Below are 25,267 nucleotides of genomic sequence, written 5' to 3' on the forward strand. Positions count from 1 at the left end.
ATGCCATGAGTTCTCTCTGGTTCTCTGAAACTTTTTAAAGATCTTCTTGTTTTATAAATATGTTGCTTTCACTGATAAAGCAAATAATAGTTTTTTTTTTTTTTTTTTTTTTTTTTTTTTTTTTGTAACTTTCTTTTACCTATACAGATACTCTCTATTGTCTCCGGCTTAGTCAATTGCTTGTTCTTGGTGTCTAGAGATTATCTGGTTGTTGGTCACCTGCTTGTAAATGAGGAGGAGACTTGAATGCAGGTGAAAGAGAGAGGCTGTTGCTGGTGAGCGCCATTGTAGGATGACCTGTCTGGAGTACATTGTTGGGGTTAAATCCTGTTGTCAGTATTTTTAGGTCTTGGGCTAGGCAATTTCCTCAAAGAATCTCCAGTCTTTTGCCTGGAACAGGGAATAGTTTGGTTCCTAGTCAGTCAAGGAACAGGGCTGGGGTGGGAATTGTGGCAGAGAGGTCTTAGTATCCATATGCATTCATTCCAGATTACCCTTTCTATTCTTTTTTAGTGTTTTATTCTTATCCTCAACTTATCTGCTGTCCCGGGTTCAAAGAGCTTCTGTTTTAACCTTTTCAGAGATTCAAGTTTCACTCATTTGCCAGAGGCAGAGAGGAGATATCTGGAGATCTGAGATTTAAACTTTTCATCAGTCTTTTTGTTTAAGCCTTTTCCTTTTGCCGGTTCTAAACAGTACCTGACTACTCTATGGTAGAGATTGGTTTCTAGCTTTTTATATTTCTGTTTTACAATTAAGCTTTCTGGAGAGTGCTATCATTTGCCACTTGTCTGTCTTATTTTCTAGTAGATAAGTTTTGTTGCCCTGTCTCTGTTTCCTTTATGTTTTTTTGTTACGTTTTCCTTTAATAATCAGCAAAATAAATTCCTTTATGTCATATTAGTGGGGTTTTAAGAGACAGTGAAAGTAGGTGTATATGTTTAATGTGCCATTTTCCCCAGGGGATTTATCTTGTATGCCACATTACATCTTTTTTCAAATGAGCTTTACAATTTATTCTGAAAATATCTGTAAAAACTTAAATTTAATTACTCAGAAAAATTAGGCTTTTTCTCCATCATGGTATATTTTTAACTTTTTTTCCCTTTCTTTATCTTTGACAGAGTAAAATTTTGTCACTGTAAAGATCTACATCTGGTCAAATCTGATAAAATTAGCTTTGTAATCAGCTTTAGGAACCATATTACTCATGGAAGTAGATTAGGGGATCTCAATATATACTTTAACCGGTTTATGTCATCATAAGCCTGTTATTATTTGAACTTTATCCAAATTATCATTCAGTTTAATAATAGATGCCCAGAATTCTCTGAAATCCCACTGGTAAAAGATTTGAAATAATTTATGGTAAATGCTGAGTGCATCCTTAAACCTGGCTTTTTTGGGTATTTCCTTTTCTTAGGTTGGTATACATGGTCTAGCATTGGATTAGGTACTATCTTATATCTTTACTAATTCAATATGTGCTATTTTAATTTTACATTATATCTACTGTATCATCTTCAGTGTTTAACCCATTAGTATCACTTATTAATACTTGTTGGATCAATTTTCTTTGTAAAAGAAATCCATTGGAATTTTTTTGTTTAGTTCTTTATATTTAAAAAATATTTCATTAGAAAAATAGACATGCCAATGTCACATAAGAAAGGAAAAACACATTTGCAGCTTACTTGTAGGCAATTGAGGGGAGTTAAAAAATAATTTTTTTTCTCCAGTGGTTTATCTTTACATTATGAAGAAATAACCAAAGGACCAAATTGTGTAATTCGAGGTGTTACAGCTAAGGGCCCTGTAAACTCTTGTCAAGGCAAGGTAAGCATTATATTTAGATTCTATAATACTTGTTAAGTATTTATTTCTCATACGATAAGAATGAAATTGTAAATGAAAAGTAGAATGGCCTATTTTTAAAAACCAGATGACAGTAATTGGGTCCTTAGGAATTAATCAGCCTTATGCCACCTGAATTATCAGTTTCATCTGTAAGAAAAATTGGCACATTTACTACCGTTGTTGGTTAAACATAAATTAAATATTTTTCACCTGTCCCTATTATCACTGTTTCAGTTTTTTCACATTCAAAGCCATTTTTTTTTTTTTTTGGACACAGTTATCCAGAACTATGCTGGGGTTTTTTTCTCTTTCCTACTGTTTCTGTCCACTTTTGATTATTTTTCTTAGAACAAAAATGACAGTTAGAAGTACAAGAAACTTCAGCTTATGTCTTTAAACATAACACTGGTATTTAGATAAAAGGAAGTGTTTGGTGAGAGATACAGTTAGGGAAGGAATCCTATGTATAGTTTTTTGGTATAAACAATAACAACAAAAAAACAGGGTAGCTAAAGACACAAACTCTAATAAGGTAATTTTTCGATTAGGCCTGTAAAGCAGCTAGTAGACTTCACGGACTAAAAGGAACACTCTACCTAATTTTTGTTTTCAGTGTATCATTACTTTAAATGTTTAAAAATTTTTCCCTATCAGTGTGATGTTTAAAACAGAGCATGTGTATTTTTTTCAAGTACTATAGACTGCTTTATATAATCAAATTAAAAATTGAGTCCTTGATTCTTTCTGAATTCAGATTTTTCTGGAAAAACAACTTGAAATTCACAGAGAATTTGACTTTAGTAAGATAAACTTACTAAAAGTTTCTAGATTTTAAAAACCTTTTTATTTTGAAATAACTTTAAAGGAAATAACTTACAAAGGTGTTCAAAGATAGTATAGAGAGGTTGCATATAAAAGTTCCTCTATTAATGTCTTACAGAACTTTATATATTTATCCAAACGTTGACAAAATACTACTAATAAAACCTTGGACTTTTTTTTTTTTTTTTTTTTTTTTTTTTTACTTGTTTCCATTTAATTTATTTTTCTGTTCCAGGAGCCCATATAGAGTACCACATGGCATTTAGAAACTTTGTGGTTTTTGTTTCTTTCTACTTCACTGTTTCATATGTTTTGTAATATTTATCTTGATTATGATAATTATTCAGAGGTTATGCCTTTTGAGAACAAAAATTTAAGAGGAAAACTGATCCTAAAATGATATTTATATTTTGGAAAAGTAGGTTCTAGCCTAATTCTCCTCATTTCACTGTATATAAGGAAGCAGTATTGATCAATTTTTTTCCTGTAAGATTTCTGACATACATAAATGATAATTTTAGTAAGTATAAAATTGATAAGTAATTTCTACAATGGTATGAAAATAAAAAGCAAAATATAAATCAGAATTGATGTGATAAACTACTTAAGTATGTATTTAGGACCGGGTTTAATTTTTAGTATTTTCTTCAACAGAATTATAACCTGAAGGTTATTCTGCCGGGCTTAAAAGAAGACTCACAGATTTTGAAAATTAGATTACTACCTGGTAATATTATTTTAAGAAATATTCATAATTATTTAAAAATAATCTTATGATAAAGTATAATGATATAAAGTTAGAGGTTTTTGGGCTTTTGGTAGTGGTATAAGTCTTCAAAATACATTTAAATGTCAAACCATAGCACTGACAGAAATTACCAATTTTTAAAAAGGAAAACATTTAGGAAGATGTTATTGACATTCTAAAAATAATCTTGGGAGAAAAATTTGGGTATTGAATATATTTGGTGGGGAACTATTTCTCGGAATATAATTATTAGGCTTTATTAGAGATGAATCTGTTCTTTACATTTTGTTGATATAACATTCATATTTTAAGAAGAAACATTTCTAATGTCACTTTTATTAATTTGGTAATGACTTAATGAAATTGCAGTAAAGCTACACAGGCTAGAATATGCTGGCTAATTTGAGAGGCACTCTGTAGTAGAGGTGCTAAGTACATTCTGGAGCCAGCCCTTCTGGGTTTATATCTAGGTAAACTCGTCTATGTGTCAATTTCTTCATGTGTAAAATGAGATAATATCTACTCCCTTGGAGTTGTTGAGAGGATTAAATGAGTTACTACAGGTAGTCCTTGCCTTACACAGTTCTGTAGTACTCAGTGGAGGACACAGTTCCAATAGGCATGTGTTTTCATTAACACAGTACTGTACCAAGTAAGAACTGCCTGCACCTGTAAAACATAGCAATGTTCAGAATGTAAGCTTTAGCTCTGATACGAACAAGGCCACAATCACATATATGTGACCTTTTTACTGGTTTTAGGCAAAAGAAACATATTAGCTATTTGCTTTCACAAATTCAAGTTGTTTGTGATTTCCTTCCAATGTCAATTGATAAAGAATTTAGGTAGGCATATTGGTAGAAGTATAAGAAAAAAATTGTACACATCAACAAACATTCATTTATTGAGGTTAGCTTATTAAAAGTATGGATTTGAGTAGTACAATTCTTTTTTTTTTTTTTTTTTTTTTTTTTTGAGACGGAGTTTCGCTCTTGTTACCCAGGCTGGAGTGCAATGGCGCGATCTGGGCTCGCGGCAACCTCCGCCTCCCGGGTTCAGGCAATTCTCCTGTCCCCAGCCTCCTGAGTCGCTGGGATTACAGGCACGCGCCACCATGCCCAGCTAATTTTTTGTAGTTTTAGTAGAGACGGGGTTTCACCATGTTGACCGGGATGGTCTCAATCTCTTGACATCGTGATCCACCCGCCTCGGCCTCCCACAGTGCTGGGATTACAGGCTTGAGCCAGGCGCCCGGCCGTACAATTCTTAGTAGCTAGTTCCTTTGCAGGGGTAGATAGGAAGTACCATGGTGTAGTGATAAAAGTCAAGGGTGTCAAATTAAATACAAGATTTAAACCTGTATTTGCTACTTACTAGCCTTGTGACCTGGACAAAATACTTAATTTCTCTGGATCCCAGTTTCCTTACCTGTAAAATGCGGTTGATAATAGAAACGTCTTCATTAAGATTTTTGCGAAGTTTATGTAAGAACAGTGCTTAATAAAACCTAGCATAGTGTTTCATCTATAGTAAATAAATATTAACTAATATTATTACAAAGTAAAATAATTATTTTCAGTAATTCTTTCTGTATACTTATGTTATCAGTATTTAGCATTAATTGAATTTTAAAATATCAGTGTTTATGGAACAAATCAGACCGGCTTACTGCAGAAGTATAAGCCCACTCTTCTTAATCTTAAAGGAAATTTGTGATGTTAATTGCTGTTGACATCGAAGGTAGTGGGCAATCTAACAATTAAATGACCTGGTTATGTCATTACAGGAACTGATCCTTTGAATGTCTAAAACATATAGTTATTTGTGCCAGAAAAATCAGTCATCATGTAAAATTACTAAATAGTTTTAATAATCCTTTATTTTTCTTTTTGAATACCATTTTCCCAGTATCTTTTAAAGATTTGAGATAATTTCTTTTTTTTTTTTTTTTTTTTTTTGAGATGGAGTTTCACTCATGTTACCCAGGCTGGAGTGCAATGGCGCGATCTTGGCTCACCGCAACCTCCACCTCCTGGGTTCAGGCAATTCTCCTGCCTCAGCCTCCTGAGTAGCTGGGATTACAGGCACGCACCACCATGCCCAGCTAATTTTTTGTATTTTTAGTAGAGACGGGGTTTCACCATGTTGACCAGGATGGTCTCGATCTCTTGACCTCGTGATCCACCCGCCTCAGCCTCCCAAAGTGCTGGGATTACAGGCTTGAGCCACCGCGCCCGGCCGATTTTAGATAATTTCTAATGTGAATTATCACTATGTCATACCTTGTGGAATAAAACTTAGCCTAGACACCAAGCGCTTCATACAATTTAGATAAGTCTTGTCATGTATTGAATCTATACATTTTGGGATGAAACTGATTAAACATGGACATTGCTTATATTTTTCTTTGTTGGCATTGTTTATAAAATATTAAATCTTTAATGCTAAAGTTGTTTATTTTGCTATTTTAGTACTTTAGTCTTTGAAACCTGAATAAGTATTTCATTGTTTAATTTACTATTAGGTCACCCTCGTCGATTGAAAGTGAAGCCTGATTCCGAAATTTTAGTTATAGAAAATGGAACAGCTTTCCCATTTCAGGTGGAAGTTTTAGATGAATCAGGCAACATAACAGCACAACCAAAATTAATTGTTCATTGTAAGGTAAGCTTGTTGGAAGATATTTAGATTTTGAGTCCCATCGTAGTAAATGGCAATGACTATATATTTTAGCTACTCAATAGTAAGCCTATATAGGATTTAAGTCTGAAATGATTATTCCATGGAGGGATTTGTGGGATCTTACTGCCAATAGTTTGTTTCGTTTTGTTTTGTTTTTAATAATTCCTAAACTAATAAAGATGCCAACTATGCCCAGTTTTATAAATTTGTGAATAAAAGTGTACTCACCTCTCCTCCCTTGACTTCATCCCGCTCATTTCAAATGAATTATTTTATCTGTGAATAGAAAGAAATGTCTTTCAGGATTGGGAATGGACTGCTCTGCCTATGGAGTAGCTATTCTTTATTCCTTTACCTAAAAAAAAAAAAAAAAAAGATTGGGAATGGATCGTTAAATAGAAGGTAAGTAAAAGACCGCAGAAAGAAAAGGAAAACCCAATTAAGTAAAAAAGAAAAGAGTAGTGATTGGGGAAGTTGGTTTTCCTTCCAAAACAGATAAATTTTACATAGTATAGTAGAAAATTATTGTTTTTGTTCAGAAGTATTCTAGAGTTTTAGTGACTTTTACTTAGAATTTTCTTATTCGTTGCCAAAAATAGTGAATTATTTGAAATAATAGTACTGAATTATTTGAAACTTTGGACAATTACACAATGATCAAATACATTTGATGGGGGTCTTACATTATTTTGCATCCTTCAAATAGTTTTCAGGTGCTCCAAACCTTCCAGTCTATGTTGTAGACTGCAGTAGTTCCGGAACCAGTATTTTAACAGGATCTGCAATTCAAGTTCAGAATATTAAAAAAGACCAGACACTTAAAGCAAGAATTGAAATACCTGTAAGTTATTATTGTTATTCATTAATATTATAGTGAGTCTTCATACAAATAGTCTTCAACTGCTTAATAACATTTTTTGCAAAGGTGTTAACTTCTAAAAATGAGGCATTTGTGGTTCTTTCAGCCAAAGCAAAGCAAAGGCAATATGAAATGCTATAATGACTATTTTAACATTTTTGTGTCAAATATTAGTCATTGTCTTGATTTTTAAGTATCTTTTATAGTGTCTGTAACTATTATTGATTTACATTTCCCTGAAATATTTTTCTTCTAAAATGCATTGTTTTATTTCTTCTTTTGCTTTTTTTTTTTTTTTTTTTTTTTTTAAGATAGGGTCTCTCTCTTGTCTAGGCTAGAATGCAGTGGCATAATCATGACCCTCACTGCAGCCTCCAACTCCTAGGCTCTAGTGATCCTCTCACGTCAGCCTCCTAAGTAACTGGGACTACACACAAGGACCAGTGCACCTGGTTATTTATTTATTATTTATTTTTTGAGAAAGAGGGTCTTGCTATGTTGCCAGGTCTGAGCTCAAATTCTCGTCCACAAGCATTCCTCCCATCTTGGCCTCCCAGAGTGCTGAAATTACAAGTATGTGCCACTGTGCCCAGCCCTTTTGCTTTTTATTGTTCTCATTTGTTTTAGAAAATTTGGTAAATATCTCCATTTAAATCACCACGGAAGGACATATAAACCTTTAATTTTTGTATGTAATTTTTTATACACAGCTTTTTATGTGTGTTTTTACACAAAGGGATTTCTATGTAATGTACCAGTAGGATACTTTTTATTGGCGGTGCATCATGGCTGATAGCAAAGACAACGTGGAGGCAGGAGCTGTAAATAGTCTTCTAAGGTTGCTGAGTGGGATAGCTAATACTTAAGTAAAACTTTTAAGGTGGCTGAGTGGGATGACAAATACCTAAGTAAAATAATTCAATGTGATTTCTTAGTAATTGATATGGTGATAGATAACCTAATTGTTTGATTAACTCATACTTTCCTACTAATTATACATCAATTATTAACATAGCTTGAACCCCAAATAGATACAAGATGTCTTTTACTTTTTAAATTAGAATGAGATGACTCTTCATTCCAGTTCTTTTAAAGACAGTTATATTTGATAACCTTAAAGCATTTTGTTTATACAATAATATAGGCAACACATTTTTGAGCATACTTCACTGCAAAAGATTAGGACTGTGGGTTAGGGAAGAATCTGGACTTGGAAGCAAGAGTAGCAAGCATTAGGACTTAGATAACTACTACAGACTGATCAGCAGAAGACCAAGAATTCAGATCAGTTAAAACAGACACCAACATAAATCCTCTAATATGCAGTTACAAAATGTTATCCAATGACAATAACAGAGTTTAGGAGTAAGGAAAGTAAGATGCAACAGAGGATGGTTATGTGCCTGACATTCTGTGAGGTAGGAATTTTTAATATCACTCACATGAACAGGCTTCTGTAAGTTAAATGGCTGCAACTGAATGAGGAAGGAGACATGAGTTAAGTAAAATTATAAAGGTATTTTATGTTTAAACTTATTTTAAAGTTAGTGTGTGTTGTTGAATCTAGTTATTTCATAACTAGATTATGAAATAATGTAATATTTTAATTTTGTGTCCTTAAAATCAATTTATATAGTATAATCTAGATCATTCTTTGATCTGTAGAACACTGGTGTGCCAACAATAAATTGTAAATATGCCAGTATATTGATCAGTTGTCCCTAGGGTATCTGGAGCCCTTTTCTGGCTATAAACAACCTTGATCACTTACCCCAATGTGTTATGAATTGAAAAAATACTGAAAGCCTTAATGTAATCTAGTACCATTAAATAATGTATTTTATGGTAGCCATTTGTCTCTAATTTTATGGAAAGTTCTTAATTTCTTATGTCTTTATTCATATTCATAAATACAGAGTATGTAACATAATTAAAATTTCACAAGTTGGCAATACTTTTAAATAAACTTGGAAATAAGAGGAAGGGACCAGGTGCAGTGGCTCATGCCTATATCCCAGCACTTTGGGAAGACCGAGGTGGGTGGATCCTGACTGAAGTCAGGAGTTTGAGACCAGCCTGGCCAACATGGTGCCGTCTCTACTGAAAATACAAAAATTATCCATGAGTGATGATAGGTACCTATAATTCCAGCTACTCTGGAGGCTGAGGCAGGAGAATGGCTTGAACCCAGAAGGCAGAGGTTGCAATGAGCTGAGATCGTGCCACTGCCCTCCAGACTGGGAGACAAAGCGAGACTCTGTCTAAAAAAAAAAAAAAAAAAAAAAGAGGAAGGGAAACCTTTTAGTTTAAATATAATTGTTTTTGTTTTTTTGTTTGTCTGTTTTTTGAGATGGAGTCTCACTCTGTCATCAGACTGGAGTGCAGTGGCACAATCTCGGCTCACTGCAGACTCTGCTTCCTGGGTTCAAGCGATTCTCCTGCCTCAGCCTCCCAAGTAGCTGGGACTATAGGCACATGCCACCACGCCCAGCTAATTTTTGTATTTTTAGTAGGGACAGAGTTTCACCATGTTGACAAGGATGGTCTCAATCTCTAGACCTCATGATCCCCCCTCCCTGACCTCTCAAAGTGCTGGGATTACAGACGTGAGCCACCATGCTTGGCCGTTTTTGGTTTTAAGAATGTGGCCACTGTCATTTATAACCTGATGATATCTAATACAGAATTATTAATAGTACAGTACCATCTTAATGACAAAACCTGTGAGTATAACAATATGTGAGATAGTCTTCCATAATATTGAAAGTAAATTCTTCAGAAGTGTAACATTTCAGTACAGATATTACTCGGTGTTTGTGTTTTCTTCTCTTTCTAGAGTTGTAAAGATGTGGCACCTGTGGAGAAGACTATTAAGTTGCTTCCCAGTAGCCATGTTGCAAGACTACAAATATTCAGTGTAGAAGGACAAAAGGCAATCCAGATCAAACATCAGGATGAGGTTAATTGGATAGCAGGCGATGTTATGCATAATCTTATTTTTCAAATGTATGATGAAGGTGAAAGAGAAATCAATATAACATCAGCTTTAGCAGAAAAAATTAAAGTGAGTATCTCTAACAGATTGGTTATTTGTAAGAACTTTTTAAATTTTATGTTGGAAGACTGAACAAGCACTTTTATGGGTAACCTCTGAAAAAGAAGCTTGTCACAGAAAAATGATACTATTATTTCGAATTCTAAGCGGAGTAAGCTTTTTTTCATGGACTAAGGTTGAAATATGGGTGATTCATGTGTGACAAAATTATACTTAGAAAAATGTTTTTGACACTTAAAAATCTAGGTTTTGACATTTTGTTTAGTTGTGCTCTTCCCTACCAGCTGTTTTTCTGCAATCATAGTCAACATCATCACCTTAATAAAGCTAGCAGTAATTTGGTAGCGGTTCTGAAAGCACAAAACAAAAGATCTGTTAAAGGCAAGCAATGAAACAGTGTTGTTAACTACAGAGTCCCGATTTGGGCATCTGAAATTGGTATACCACTCTAAAAATGTGATTATTAGAAGAGTTTTGTTGGTCCTCATGAACCTGCTATCGTCTTAATATGACATTTGTACCTTGATAGGGTTGAATCTGCATGTTGAAACTTAACATCTCACTGAACAGGGAGCCAAATCAAAATGTTAAGAGTCTTTTTATATAAAGTAGACAGCTCTTTAGCATTTCCTTTATGGTTGGTTGACAGAATAGTGGACAGTCTATGCTTACTTCTTTCAAAATTCAGTCCATTTTTCTATAATGAGACATATGCATTCCCCAAAATCACTCTGCTGTGCAAAATTGTGCAATAAAAAAAAATCACAGGGCTTATGAGTGCAAATGGAAACTAGAGGCACAATACTCAAACTTTTCCAGTAACCCATTAAGAGAACCTAATAAAACAGTGACAAAAACAATAATGGTAATACATGTTAAATGTTAAGAAGTACATAAATACTATAATAATATGGCAGTGTACCTAGCTTGACAAAGTCTTGGGAATTATTGCAGCTTGTGAGTTACTGTAAAGTGGTGGAAAGAAGGTTTTCTGAAAGTGAAGGTAAAGTTGTTATAACAGCCTGTGGAGGAGTGTGGCTCATAACACATAGTCAACTAAGGTAACTGGTAGTTGTCTGAGGTGCAACATTTTTTGTGTTCCCACTTGGTAGGTTCAGCTGGGTATAGTTTTCTGTGCTGACCTAGTTTTTACATGGATGAAATTGTAGTTAAGCAAACGTAAAATTTGCCTTATGCTTCAATTGTTCACTGATAATTGTATTGGAACAAATTTGAATTTTCAAAGTAAGCATTGTAACAGAACTTACTGTATTTTTTCCCCTTGATGTCTATGGAGATAAAATTCCCAAGTGGGGAAAAGTCATTTACCAAAATTCCAGGCTTTTTGAGGTAGTTAGAAATAAGCATTCCTCCATGTCTGGCATTCATAGACTCTTAGTAAGGAGTTGTAATTAACCAAATTTTTGGAGAGTTAACACTGTGTAGCACTATGTAGGAGTTCCTCATTCACACTGGTATACACCCTACCCATCATGTATTTCCAAACATAAGATCTGGTCATTCAAAAGGATTATTTAGTACAGGTTGAGCTGACCTTAATTTTAAAATCTTACTTGGAACAATGCTTGTCGTAGCCAGCTTTTTTCCCCTCTTCGTAATAAGGGAAGAGAGAATTGAAATAGAAATAATTCTGATTCTGCTTGAAAAGGAGGTAAACCATTTTTATCTCTAAGCAGATTTGAAGGTAAGTGGTGGTTTAATAATAGTGCCAGGGATGTGGCTTCTGAGCTATTTCCTTGCTTTCTCACAATCATGCTTTCACTTCCTTGTTTCTATAGAAGTTTAAGAAAAACATTGACTGCAGAGCCTCTCCCTGTCATACCTTCTCTAAGCTTGCTTCCTACATTTGACACATTTTGCCTTTAATTTGGTTGTTATGTATGTCTATGCTCTTCTTCATTCACAGTAAAAGATACTCCTTTTTTCTTAAATGTACAGCCTTTATAGTGGTTTTGTAGTGTTTAGAGAATTAAGCCAAGAAGGAGGGAAGTCAGCCTGAACTGAGCTGGGACTTTGTTGAGGTGGGTACACAGCCAGGGTGAGTGAGGAAAGACTTTATCATTTTTGTGGAGCTCCTGCTTGCTTCTTATTTTCCTTTTTTTTTTTTTTTTTTTAAGTACAATAAAGAACAGAGACTAAAGATGGTTTAAAAAGATAAAGAGGTAACTAAAAACATTAGACAAGCATAAGCTAGGAAACAGAACATTAGTGGTTTTCATCAACAAGATAATTCACCACGATCAAGTAGGCCTTATTTCTGAGATTCAGGGTTGGTTCCACATATGCAAATAAGTAAGTGTGATTCACCACATAAACAAAAACCATATCATCTCAATAGATGTAGAAAATACTTTTGATAAAATGCAACATCTCTTAGTGATGAAAGCCATCACTAGACATTGAAGGAACAACCTCAAGATAATGAGAGCCATCTATGATAAACCCACAGCCAACATCATACTGAACAGGCAAAAGCTGGAAGCATTCCCCTTGAGAACTGGAACAATGCAAGGATGTCTGCTCTCACCACTTCTATTTAACATAGTACTGGAAGTTCTAGCCGGAGCAATCAGGCAAGAGAAAAATAAAAGTATCCAAATAGGAAAAGAAATAAAACTGTCACTTCGTTGTGGAGATGGTTCTATGCCTAGAAAACACTAAATATTGCCAAAAGTCTCCTGGAGCTGATAAACAACTTCAGTAGGGTTTCAGAATGCACAATCAATGTACAAAAACCAGTAGCATTTCTGTACATCAATAACGTTTATGAAAGCCAAATCAGTAAAACAGTCCCATTTACAGTAGCCACAAAAAAAAAAAGAAAAAAGAAAAAAATGCCTAGGAACACATCTAGCCAAGGAGGTAAAGATCTCTACAAGGACAACTGCAAAACACTACTGAAAGAAATCGTAGATGATACCAAAAAAATGGAAAAACATTTTATGTTTGTGAGTCAGAGGAACAAGTATCATTAAAGTGACCATACTGCCCAAAGCAATCTACAGATTCAGTGCTGTTCCTGTTAGACTACTGTCATTTTTCACAGAATTGGAAGGAAACTATTCTAAAATTCATATGGAACCAAAAAAGAGCTCAAATAGCCAAAACAATCCCAAGCAAAGTGAGAGGTATCACACTATCCACCTTCAAACTGTACTACAGAGCTACAGTAACCAAAACAGCATACTACTGGTACAAAAACAAACACATACACCAATGGAGGAGGTTAGAGAACCCAGAAATAAAGCTGTACCCATACAGCCATGTCATCTTTGACAAAGGCAACAATAACAAGCAATGGTAAAGGACTCCCTATTCAATAAACGGTGCCAGGATAACTGGCTAGCCATATGCAGAAGAGTGAAACTGGATCCCTGTTACCATATACAAAAATTAACTCAAGATGGATTAAAGACTCAAATGTAAGACAGACTGTAAAAATTCTAGAAGAAAACCTAGGAAATAGCCATTCTGGACATCAGCCCTGGCAAATAATTTATGACCAAGTCCCCAAAAGCAGTTACAACAAAAATTAAAATTGACAATTGGTACCTAATCAAACTAAAGAGCTGCACTGTTTACCAACAGAGTAAACAGCCTACAGAATGGGAAAAAATATTAACAAACTCTATATTCAAACAGCCTACAGAATGGGAAAAAAATATTAACAAACTCTGTATTCAACAAAGGCCTAATATCCAGAATCTATAAGGAACTTTAAAAAGTACAAGCAAAAAACAATACCACTTAAAAAATGGGCAAAGGATATGAACAGATAAGTTAAGAGAAGACCTGCATGTGGTCAGCAAATATATGAAAAACTGCTCAACATCATCGTAATTAGAGAAATGCAAATCAAAAGCAATGAGATACTATCTCACACCAGTCAGAATGGCTATATTTAAAAAGTCAAAAAATAACAGATGTTGGCAAGGTTGTGGAGAAAAAGGAACACTTCTACACTGTTGATGGGATTGTAAATTAGTTCAGCCACTGTGGAGAGCGGTTTGATGAGTTCTCAAAGAACCTTAAATAGAATTACCATTTGAACCAGCAATACCATTACTGTATGTATGCCCAAAGGAAAATATGCCATTTCACCAAATACACATGTAGTTCTGTGTTTATCTCAGCACTATTCACAACAGCAAAGACATGGAGTTAATCTAGGTGCCTATCAGTACTGGACTGGATAAAGAAAATATACCACAGAACACTACACAGCCATAAAAAAGAACAAAATCTTGTTCTTTGCACTAACATGGATGCAGCTGGAGGCCATTATCCTAAGTGAATTAATATAGGAAAAGGAACCCAAATACTGAATGGTCTAACTTATAAGTGGGAGCTAAACATTAAATAACACATGGACATAAAAATATAGGAACAGTAGACACTGGAGATTCCAAAAGAGGGAAGGGTAGTAGAGGAGCAAAGGTTGAAAAACTACCTATTGGGTACTATGCCCATTACCTAGGTGATGGGATAATTCATAGACCAAACTCAGCAGCATGCTGTTTACCCATGTAACAAACCTGTATGTGTACCCCCAAACCTAAAAGTAGAGGAAAAATAAAAGTGTAACTTAGAAATTTTTTTTTAAAAAGACTATTAGTGATTCTAAGGCCAGGTGTGGTGGCTCACACATGTAATCCCAGCACTTTGGAAGGCTGAAGTGGAAGGATCGCTGGAGTCCAGAAGTGCAAGACCAGCCTGGGCAACATAGACCCCTGTCTTAACAAAAAATTAGGCAGACCTGGTGATACATGACTGTAGCCTCAGCTACTCAGGAGACTGGGACAGAAGCATTGCTTGAGCCCTGAATTGGAGGCTCCAGTGAGCTATGGTCATGTCATTGCACTCCACCCTGGGCTACAGAGTGAGACCATGTCTATAAAAAACAAGAAGAGAATATTAGTGATTTTAAAATCACAACTATAGCAGGCTAAATAAAAGCAGAGAGAAAGTTGAGGTCAGAATTCTTAAATAGAAAGTATTGGAAGTTTAAAAGTAGGCATAGAGTAGGGCAAGCAACTTGAAGAAGTATGGATTAAATGACACATTGAAATATAGAATGTAAGAGGTGTAAATAATACAAAAACTAAAAGCACCCAAGAAGAGAGTAAGGCCAAAATATGGTCAGAAAAGTAGAAGTTCTATTCATGGATGAAACTTTTTTTTTTCTCACTTTGCTAAGTAAGAATAAGGTCCACCTAGATCTCATTTAAAGCCTTCCCATATATAGGATTCTTTTCAATAATTGAATATTGCTTTTCAGAATTAATCACATGATCTGACTTATATGTTATTTTTAAACTATAATGGCCACAGTGATACTTTTGTGGCAAAGCTCCAAATAAATGACTTAAGAATTTTTATTTTATCTTACTAAAAAACAGCACAACATTAACAACAAAGACAAAGTGGATGCTTTTGTGTCGTAGTAGTATATGAACCACCACCATTTCTGATTATAAAGAGACTTTTTTCATGGGGGTGAAGAAGATGGATTATAATATAGCTTTAAGAGTAAGATAAGTGGCAGAAGGAGAATATTTGACTAAGCCTTATTCTTAAATATATCATTTTATCCTAGGTTAATTGGACTCCTGAGATTAACAAAGAACACTTGCTACAGGGTCTACTTCCTGATGTACAAGTACCAACATCTGTAAAAGATATGCGCTATTGCCAGGTTTCGTTCCAAGATGATCATGTGTCTTTGGAAAGTGCATTTACAGTAAGGTTTGTGGACTCATTATATTTTGCAGTATTTTAAAATTCAACTTATGGCAACAAAAATACTTTTCTCCAGTGTACATATGTAAAAGTTGTTTTTAATGTAAAAATATTATAGTTTCTATGAAATATGTTAGATTATTTTTGGAATAAAGGATCATTGGTGATAGCGATTAATTTTTGTTATCACTATAACCCTGCACTGAATTGGCCTTCTAGTAGCTGGAACCTTCATTAAAAGAAAGTTTAGTGCACGTGACAGTGGAAACACCAGCAAAATGACAAAGACATAAAAAATACAAAAGATACAGTGTGATTAGTCATTGTTCTTCAGAAGAAAAAATTCCTTCATTGCTTAGAATTTTTAAAGCTGAGAGTCCAACCAGAGTTAATATGTAGAACTCATATTAAAGGGACAGACTTAAGTAAATGTATAAAAACAAATTTTACCCTGGCCTATCATTTTCCTGGACACCTCTTTTCCAGTAACCTCTTGTACTACCCTCTACCCATTTCTATACTATTCCCAACACTTAGAATAGTTCTGCATTTGAGATAGAATTTTCAAATGTACTACATCTGACCATAATGAGATCTCTCAATAAGTTATTAACTGATCTGTTCTCTTGTCATAGTTTCCTTTTAATCCAGCATAAATACTATGACTTAACATGTCTATAAGTTTTTGGTCCATATTCTCTATTTGCAAAGTATCTTTTCCCTATTTTCTTTTGTGTTAATAGCAGATTATATAAATTAAGGAGGCATTTGAAGGAGTATTTGAGCTATGGAATATGGACATTATGTATGTGTTATTCTGTAGCATTTTGGAACTACTTCAGTTAATGGTGTAACTAAAGATTTTTAACTTGTTAAACAATTTCAGACCACTTCCTGATGAACCTAAACATTTAAAATGTGAGTTAAAAGGAGGAAAAACAGTACAGATGGGCCAAGAACTTCAAGGAGAAGTAGGTTAGTATGGCTTGCTTTAAAAAAACAAAAAAACAAACTTCTATGATGTTTCCTGCCATGGATGTTTTAGATACATAATCTGAAAGGAGAGCTTTTGGGTTCATATAATGTTATTGTTTTAAAATCTGTTGTCAGATAAGATTGAGTATTTTGATTATCTTTGCCCAGGCTGACATAGCTTTAAAATCAGTTTGACAGACATTTTGTCAAAAAAATCTTGCCTTTTGTTAGAAGTAATAATATTACTAATTAGAAGTTAATAATAAAAGTATAAAGTAAGCTTGGCATGTTGCACATGCCTGTAGTCCCAGCTACCCAGGAAGCTGAGGTAAGAGGATTGCCTAAGTCAACGGCTTTGAGGCCAGCCTGAACAAAATACACATGCCATGGTGGTTTGCTGCACCCATCAGCCCATCATCTACATTAGGTATTTCTCCTAATTTTATCCCTCTCCTAGCCCCCCAGCCCCTGACAGGCCCCAGTGTGTGGCGTTCCCCTCTCTGTGTCCATGTGTTCAACTCCCATTTATGAGTGAGAGCATGTGGTCTTTAGTTTTCTGTTTCTGTGTTTTCTGAGAATGATAGTTTGTAGCTTCATCTGTGTCCCTGCAAAGGACATGAACTCATCCTTTTTTATGGCTGCATAGTATTTCATGGGTGTATATGTGCCACATTTTCTTTATCCAGTCTATCATTGCTGGGCATTTGCATAAAAAAAAATTCTTTTTTAAACATAAAAGTATAACATAATGTATGAATGGATTCCTATGTATTTTTTCTTATGTCTAGAAAATTGCATTCAAATCTTCAGATTTTCATGGTAAAAAATCTGATTAACATTTCATTAAATATAGCTGAATATACCTGTATAAACTCTTGATGTTTATTTTGTAGTGATTTTTTTAAATGCCTATAATTATTTTATACCAAAAATTACTCAGAGAACAAAGAGTAAGTTTCTAAGCATGTTTTTGTAAAGTATATCATAGATATTTGCATCTTCTATTAAAAGATAATACTAAAATAAAACTTCCCCCTTTTTTAGTTATAATAATTACGGATCAGTACGGAAATCAGATTCAAGCATTTTCACCAAGTTCTTTATCTGCTTTGTCAGTTGCTGGAGTTGGACTTGATAGCTCAAATTTGAAAACAACCTTTCAGGTATGGCTACCTTCTATACCATTTTGGTTTAGTTCACTCCATTGTTTTGTGTGTAACAAAAAGTTTGAGAAAAACTAGTATAACAAAAAAGCTTGGTTTTAGTTTTTAAATTGAAAAATCACAAAAGGTATTTCAAAAACATAATGAAAAAGTTTGAACATATGCAGAAATAAACATAGAATAATATGAGTATTTCTTGTGTTTCCATAATTCATCTTCAGCAGTCATCATTCTCCCCATACCATATTATTTTGAAGCAAATTCCAGATGTCATTCCATTTTATCCATAAAGATTTTGGATTTCGATTTTTTTTTAATGATAGCTTTTCGTAGTAACTGTTTAAATAAAATTTCTTGGTGTTTAAACCGTGTATAACAGAATACTGAGGAGAAAAGGCATTATAAAGGTTTGCAATGGTTCAGGTTAGCTTGAAAAGTAAAAACTCTGGTGGAATTCTTGTTTATTTAAAACAAACAACCATGCTATATACTCTGCTTGGAGAGATAGAGACAGCTTTAGGGAAAAGGACATGCTGGAGTTGGGTCTTTAAAGAACCTGCCAGTCCACAGTGGGTGAAAGAGATCTCTCAGGTCAAAGGGAAGTTAAATTCATGTAGATCATTGAATGCTTTTTTAAACTTTTCCTCCTCTGAGAGTTTCTATTATACTTTTTCTTAACAGGGCAGTCACGAAATAACTTCCATGTTTCCCTTCTACCTAGAGTTTCTGTCTCCAGTAATCTGTTCTGCTGTTTTCTAATTTCAAGAGTATCATTTTCACTGCTGAGGAACTTTGAATGATATTTTGCTTCCTGAACAGTGATAAAGTGTGCTCTTTGACTTTTAGTTTCTTCCATTATCTAGCTTCACTGTACAGGTAGATGAAATCAGAAAATAATTGTGCTCTGTTGTTATAAATGAACAATCCCTGCTTCCTATCAGTCTGTGCACAGGCTCCTAATTGCTCCTAAATTATAACCTGTCTTCCTACATCTTCAGCTGTACCTTCTACTAGATCAGTCCCACCAGCATGTAAACATGCTGGAATGTCTCTTATCTTAAACAGACAAAAGGAAAAATCCCTCCAGAAAAACCACCAAAGCTTCATTTGGCCCTGTATTCCTATCCATCTACTGCCCGAGTCCTCCATTTTATAGTAAAACTCCTTGGAAGAATTATATATTTTCATTCCTTTTCTGTCATTCTGTAGCAAGCCACACTGATCATGTTTTTCTGCTCTGTTCTACCTGACCAAATTAATGGGCCAATTTTCAGTTCTCACCACATGTTCTCACTCATAGGTGGATGTTGAACAATGAGAACACATGGACACAGGGAGGGGAGCACTACACACTGGGGTCTGTTGGGGGGAAATAGGGGAGGGACAGCGGGGGATGGGGAGTTAGGGAGAGAGAGCATCGGGAGAAATGCCAGATATAGGTGATGGGGAAGAAGGCAGCAAATCACACTGCCACGTGTGTACCTATGCAACAATCTTGCATGTTCTTCACATGTACCCCCAAACCTAAAATGCAATAAAATAAATTAAAAAAAAAAAATTTCAGTTCTCATGCTACCCATTAGACCTATCAGCATGTTACATTCTACTGCATTTGAAATCCATTGCCTTAGTATGACCTAAAATGCCTATAGTATTCCACCCTACCGTAATCTCACCCCTTTCTCTCTCCATAGCTCTTTACTCTCTAGCCAAGTGGACTTTTTTCTACTTCTGTCATTCTGTAATTGACATATATTATCTTATCTCTTTTCAGAATTCTATAGTTAATTCTATGTGTACCCATCTACAATTTGTAAATGTAATTTCATTTTCAAGATTTGAAATGAAACCAGAATAATTTCCAACATGACTTTAAAAAGAAATCACCCCTTCAGAAGGGCTTTTGGTTCAGAATGGCTATTAAATTTGGAGCCCCAGGATAGACTTTACATATTTTGAACTTTAGTACATTTTGCTAAGGAATATCTATTTAATTTGGTTTCTAAATGTTGAAAAATTTTTCTGTGCTTATTGGGGTTTTAGGGGAGATTAATTTTGATTATTTTACAGTGACTTTTTACATGAAATGTTCTGTTCTGCAAATCTTTGTTTGAGAACATAAAACATGAAGTTTTCTCTCTATTTATTTGATTTTTTTGAGACAGAATCTAACTCTGTTGCTCAAGCTGGAGTACAGTGCAGTATTGTGAATGTGGCTCACTTGTAGCTTCAGCCTCTTGGGCTCAAGTGATCCTCCCACCAGAGCCTCCCAAATAGCTGGGACTACAGACACATGTCACCACACCTGGCTAATTTTTAAATTTTTTTGTAGAGACGGGATCTTACTGTGTAGCCCAGGCTGGTCCTGAACTCCTGGACCAAGGGATCCTTCCACCTTGGTCTCGTAAAGTGCTGTGATTATAGTCATGAACCACTGTGCATGGCCTGATTTTAAAATTTTTATGAAACATTGTTACAGCAGCCCAGAAACAAAACAAATAAAATTTTGATGAAGTAGATTTGTACCTAGTAGAAATTTAAGATGACTAAATCATCAGGGGTCACCATTAAAATATGAATACTGCCACAGTCATGCCAGTGTGGAGGCATTCAGTTATATTGCAAAGATTATAGGCTAGTTTCATTGATTCTCATTGATAGGATGTGTTAGGCATTGTTCTGATTAATAGAGATTGAGCAGTGACAAATCAAAGCTCCTGCCCTTGTGGAAATCATCTTGTCATGGAGAGGACATGTAATAGATGAGAAATAAGAGGTAAGAAAAATGAAGTAGGGAAGGGGATAGATAGTATGCCAATAAGTAAGGTGGTCAGAGAAGTGCCTCTTATTAAGGTATCATGTACACAAATCTAAAGAAAAACAATGTGTATATCTGGTAAACAATATTGCAAACAGAGGGAAAGAATAAGTGTAAAGACTATTCAGGTAGCAGAATGGAGAAAGTATAAGGAAGAGAGAAATTAAGAAAAGATAAGGTAAAGAGACGTAGCCAGAACCTTTTAGATCCCCTACCCCTTGAAAGAAAAAATTCAGTTTCTCTTCTCTTAAAAATAAAATGTATGACATGCTGTTATTGCATGGGTGCAATTTATTTGCTGTCATGTTACCAAGAAACATCTGTATGCCCATGGGTTAATGACAAAACATTTTATTTTGTTTTTCTGAAAACTAAGTGATATCCTCCTATCTTACCTTAATGTACTTTTCCTCACTAGGAAAACACACAGAGTATAACTATAAGAGGCATCAGATTTATTCCAGGTCCTCCTGGAAATAAGGATCTTTGTTTTACTTGGCGTGAGTTTTCTGACTTTATTCGGGTGCAACTAACTTCTGGACCACCTGCTAAACTTCTCTTTATAGACTGGCCAGAACTAAAGGAGGTAAGTCATTTCATGCCTTCACTGAAAGAATAGTATCATATGGCTTATTACTTTCAGATTGTCAGTGGATCAGAATAGATATATTTTGTTGCTGAAGTAACTAACAGTTGTTAACAGCAAAAATAACAAAAGAGCAAGGTAATGTGAGGCTTAATACTTTGTTAATTTCATCATTGTGTCCTCATTTATTAAAAATAGTAAGTATAGCAATTCAGATCCTAAAAACTACATTAACTACATTACAGAAGATTTCAAGCATGCATAAAAATAAAAAGAATAGTGTAGTGAACTCCCATATGCCAATTACCTAGTTTCTGCAGTTACTGATTTTTGCCAATTTTGTTCTTTGTTCTCTTACACCAATCTAATAACTTTTTTGTTGGAGTTATAAAAAGCATATCCCAGACATCAAGTCATACCCATAAATACTTCAGTATGCCTTCCTATGCAAGTACTTAAATCTTTTTTTTTTTTTTTTTTTTTTTTTTTTTTTTGAGACGGAGTCTCACCGTATCGCCAGGCTGGAGTGCCATGGCCCGATCCCAGCTCACTGCAACTTCTGTTTTCGGGTTTCAGGCAATTCTCCTGCCTCAGCCTCCCAAGAAGCTGGGACTACAAGCACGCACCACCACGCCTGGCTAATTTTTTTGTGTTTTTAGTAGAGATGGGGTTTCACCATGTTGGCCAGGATGGTCTCGATCTCTTGACCTCGTGATCCACCCGCCTCAGCCTTCCAAAGTGCTGGAATTACAGACATGAGCCATCATGCCCAGCCCTTAAATCTTAAATAATAATTTTGTAAATGTCTGCCAAATCTTTTGATTTTCTTTTTTAACTGAAGTTTTAGAATTCTAATTTGATTGATGGGTAAAAATTGTACATATTTATTGTGTACAACATATTTTGAAATATGTATACATTGTGGAATGGTTAAATCAAGCTGGTTAACATACGTATTACTTCACATGTTTTTTTGGTGAAAACATTTGAAATCTATTAGCAGTTTGAAGAATGCAGTATACTGTTAACTGTAATCATTACATCATACAATAGATCTTTTGAACTTAATACACCTAACTGAAATTTTGTATCCTTTGAGAGAATTCTAGTTTTAAAATGTCCATATTCTGGCATTTGGTTATTGAATAGGAATAGCAGGGCTTTCACTTCTTTTTTTTTTTTTTTTCTTTAAGACAGAGTTTTACTCTTGTTATCCAGGCTGTAGTTCAGTGGCATGATTTTGGCTCACTGCAACCTCCACCTCCCAGGTTCAAGTAATTCTCCTGCCTCAGCCTGTCAGAGTAGCTGAGATTACAGGCATGTGCCACTATGCCCCGCTAATTTAGTAGAGGTGGAGTTTCACCATGTTGGTCATGGTTGGTCTTAAACTCCTAACCCCAGGCGATCTGTCTGCCTTGGCCTCACAAAGTGCTGGGATTACAGACGTGAATCATCACGCCCAGCCAGGACTTTAACTGTTGATATTATAGCTAACTTTAATTTTTATTTTAAAAATTTAAAAATGTATTTATTTTTAATAGGGACAGGGTTTCACCATGTTGGCTAGGCTGATTTCGAACTCCTGGGCTCAAGCGATTCTTCTGCCTCAGTCTCCCAAAGTTCTGGGATTGTAGGTGTGAGCCACCATTCCCAGCCCACGTTTTCTATAAAAGAAAATGAACTCACACATTCATGCCAGTAGTAGGTGAAAATATCTTAGTAAAGGTTATTTTGTAAGAATGGTTAATATTCTCATGCCTTAGTTTGAGATTGTTCTTTTTCATTTATGAGTTTAAAAAGCAGATAAACTGGTTTTGACACCGTACTTTATAAAATACGGTTTTTAAAATAATAGTGCGTTGACTAAAGGGTTTTACTGAAAAGCCAGTGTATTTTTTTTTTTTTCTGGGAGCGCTTACAAAACATAAACTAACCCACTTTTTATACCTGTTGATGCCAATGAAGGATTTGTTGATTGACTGTAATCTCGAACAGTTGTATGGAACAGTTTTACAGTGGAAAAAATGTGGACATGTTAGTCTTGTATCGTTTTTGGGGACGAATATAAAAAATAATGACAGTTTGTTAGCTTAAAAATGTATTCTAAGAGTTATTTGTAGATACCATAATAATCCAGAAACTTAAAATAAAACATAAACTAATATATCAGTCTGTTAGAGATATGGTTATATGTAGATGAGACTAGTTTCTGACCCACCTTACCCTCGTTAGGATCTGTGTACAAAGGAGGAACATATAATACACAAACATGATGAATAGAAATATATATGTGTATTAATAAACACATATATAATTCTTTATAAATGAGGGAACTGGCCAGATGCAGTGGTTCACGACTTGTAATCCCAACACTTTGGGGAGACCAAGGTGGAAGGATTGCCTGAGCTAGGAGTTCAAGACCTGACAGGGCAACATAGTAAGAATTTGTCTCTGTAAAAAAATAACAAAGACAAATGAGGAAACTGAAATTCTGAAATATTAACATGCCACTATTAAAAAGTGATATTAATATGTTTACGAACATTTGATTTTGGAAATTTGCATTTTCTACTATTTTCTAGAAAACTTTATTACTAGCAGTTTGGGCTACAAGTCATTTATTAAAGATAACCTTTAAAAGTAGCTAGGAATAAAAACTTAGACTGTTCTTTAAAGGTAGTTTGGGTAAACAGTCATGTGATTAGGAATACAATACTCTGTGTTTATATTTGAAAACTCAGCACTTTTCAAAATTCAAGCTTTTTGTAAACTTTGGCAGCAGTAACACAGCTATAGCTGTGTAACCTTTATAGTAGAGGGACATTGTAACTAAACTCAAGGGTCTTTGGTTTCTTTCATAATGTTGTCTTCATAGCAGACTGTTAATTTTTCTTTCCATTTTCAGCAGCCTTTCCTTGTAATCTGGTAACCAACTACCTCAGTTAAGAGTAGTGGGTAGAGGAAGCAGAAAGAACGTTCTTGGTAGAGGAGAGATGATAAATCAGTTTTTTGTTGTCGTTCTCTTTGTTCTCTTTCATCTTTTTTTAACTTTAAAATGTGACTCAGAGGATTGGGCCTTTGTCAGGTACCTTGTTTAACACTGTTTCCTTGGAAGTTTCCTATTAATATTAATAGGTCAGTAGGCAGATTTCTAGAATTATACAGCCTTACATACTAGCTAGGGGAAAAGCAAGAAGCATTTTGAGTCAACAAGACAGTGAAGATCATCAGTGAGTAGTCCTATTTAACCACGGGCTAGAAAGTCATATTACTGCATTTAATGCACAATGGCAGAGAGCTGAACATTGACTGAGGGAAAAGCTAAACAACAAATTGCCAATGCTAAATCTGAGAACCAAAGATAGGTTTCTATTTCTGTTGAACATATTCTAGTACTTATATAGCATTTACATTGTATTAGGTATTATAAGTAATCTAAAGATGTTTTCAAGTATATGCTTAGGTTATATGCAAACACTATGCAATTTATATAAAAGAGTTGAGTATCTGCAGCTTTTGGTATCCACTTGCGGTCTAGAACCAACCTCCTGTGGATGCTGAGGGAAGACTCTAATGTCAAATGCCGCTTTTCCTTTTCTCAGATCATTTATCGTTTCTATAAGAGGATCACTTGCAACAATTTAGTTGACTTTCAAAAGTTTACTTTCATTGACCAAAGAAGCCGTTTGCAAATAGAACAGAGATAAATTAAGTGATTGTTACACAAATAAACAAGTAATTGCATTGTTTGGCCCATATATTTTAGTGTTTTCTTAAAATACTTCTATTCTTTTCAGTCCATTCCAGTGATTAATGGAAGAGATTTACAGAACCCTATTATTGTTCAACTTTGTGATCAGTGGGATAATCCAGCACCGGTACCACATGTTAAAATAAGTCTTACAAAAGCTAGCAATTTAAAGGTAAGTTTTAAACTTCCTT

General features: G+C 34.7%; 1 protein-coding gene across 2 annotated transcripts in view; it reads left to right on the plus strand.

The window, feature by feature from the left end:
- The window catches only part of SMCHD1 (structural maintenance of chromosomes flexible hinge domain containing 1), a 159,599-nt gene that overhangs the window by 77,325 nt on the left and 57,007 nt on the right, over positions 1-25,267 (plus strand). For both annotated transcript variants that reach the window (XR_004273454.1, XM_032293271.1), the window contains exons 21-30: positions 1,740-1,836; positions 3,334-3,406; positions 5,952-6,091; positions 6,816-6,950; positions 9,805-10,032; positions 15,641-15,789; positions 16,670-16,758; positions 17,803-17,921; positions 21,158-21,325; positions 25,123-25,248. Coding sequence is in view for 1 of the 2 variants with exons in the window: in XM_032293271.1 (XP_032149162.1) it covers positions 1,740-1,836; positions 3,334-3,406; positions 5,952-6,091; positions 6,816-6,950; positions 9,805-10,032; positions 15,641-15,789; positions 16,670-16,758; positions 17,803-17,921; positions 21,158-21,325; positions 25,123-25,248 (1,324 nt within the window). In the remaining variant the exon portion in view is untranslated. The remainder of the gene's footprint in view (positions 1-1,739; positions 1,837-3,333; positions 3,407-5,951; positions 6,092-6,815; positions 6,951-9,804; positions 10,033-15,640; positions 15,790-16,669; positions 16,759-17,802; positions 17,922-21,157; positions 21,326-25,122; positions 25,249-25,267) is intronic.

This window comes from Sapajus apella, unplaced genomic scaffold, assembly GCF_009761245.1.
Source record: "Sapajus apella isolate SASKATOON/1434 unplaced genomic scaffold, GSC_monkey_1.0 scaffold29, whole genome shotgun sequence".
NCBI classification, from domain to species: domain Eukaryota; kingdom Metazoa; phylum Chordata; class Mammalia; order Primates; family Cebidae; genus Sapajus; species Sapajus apella.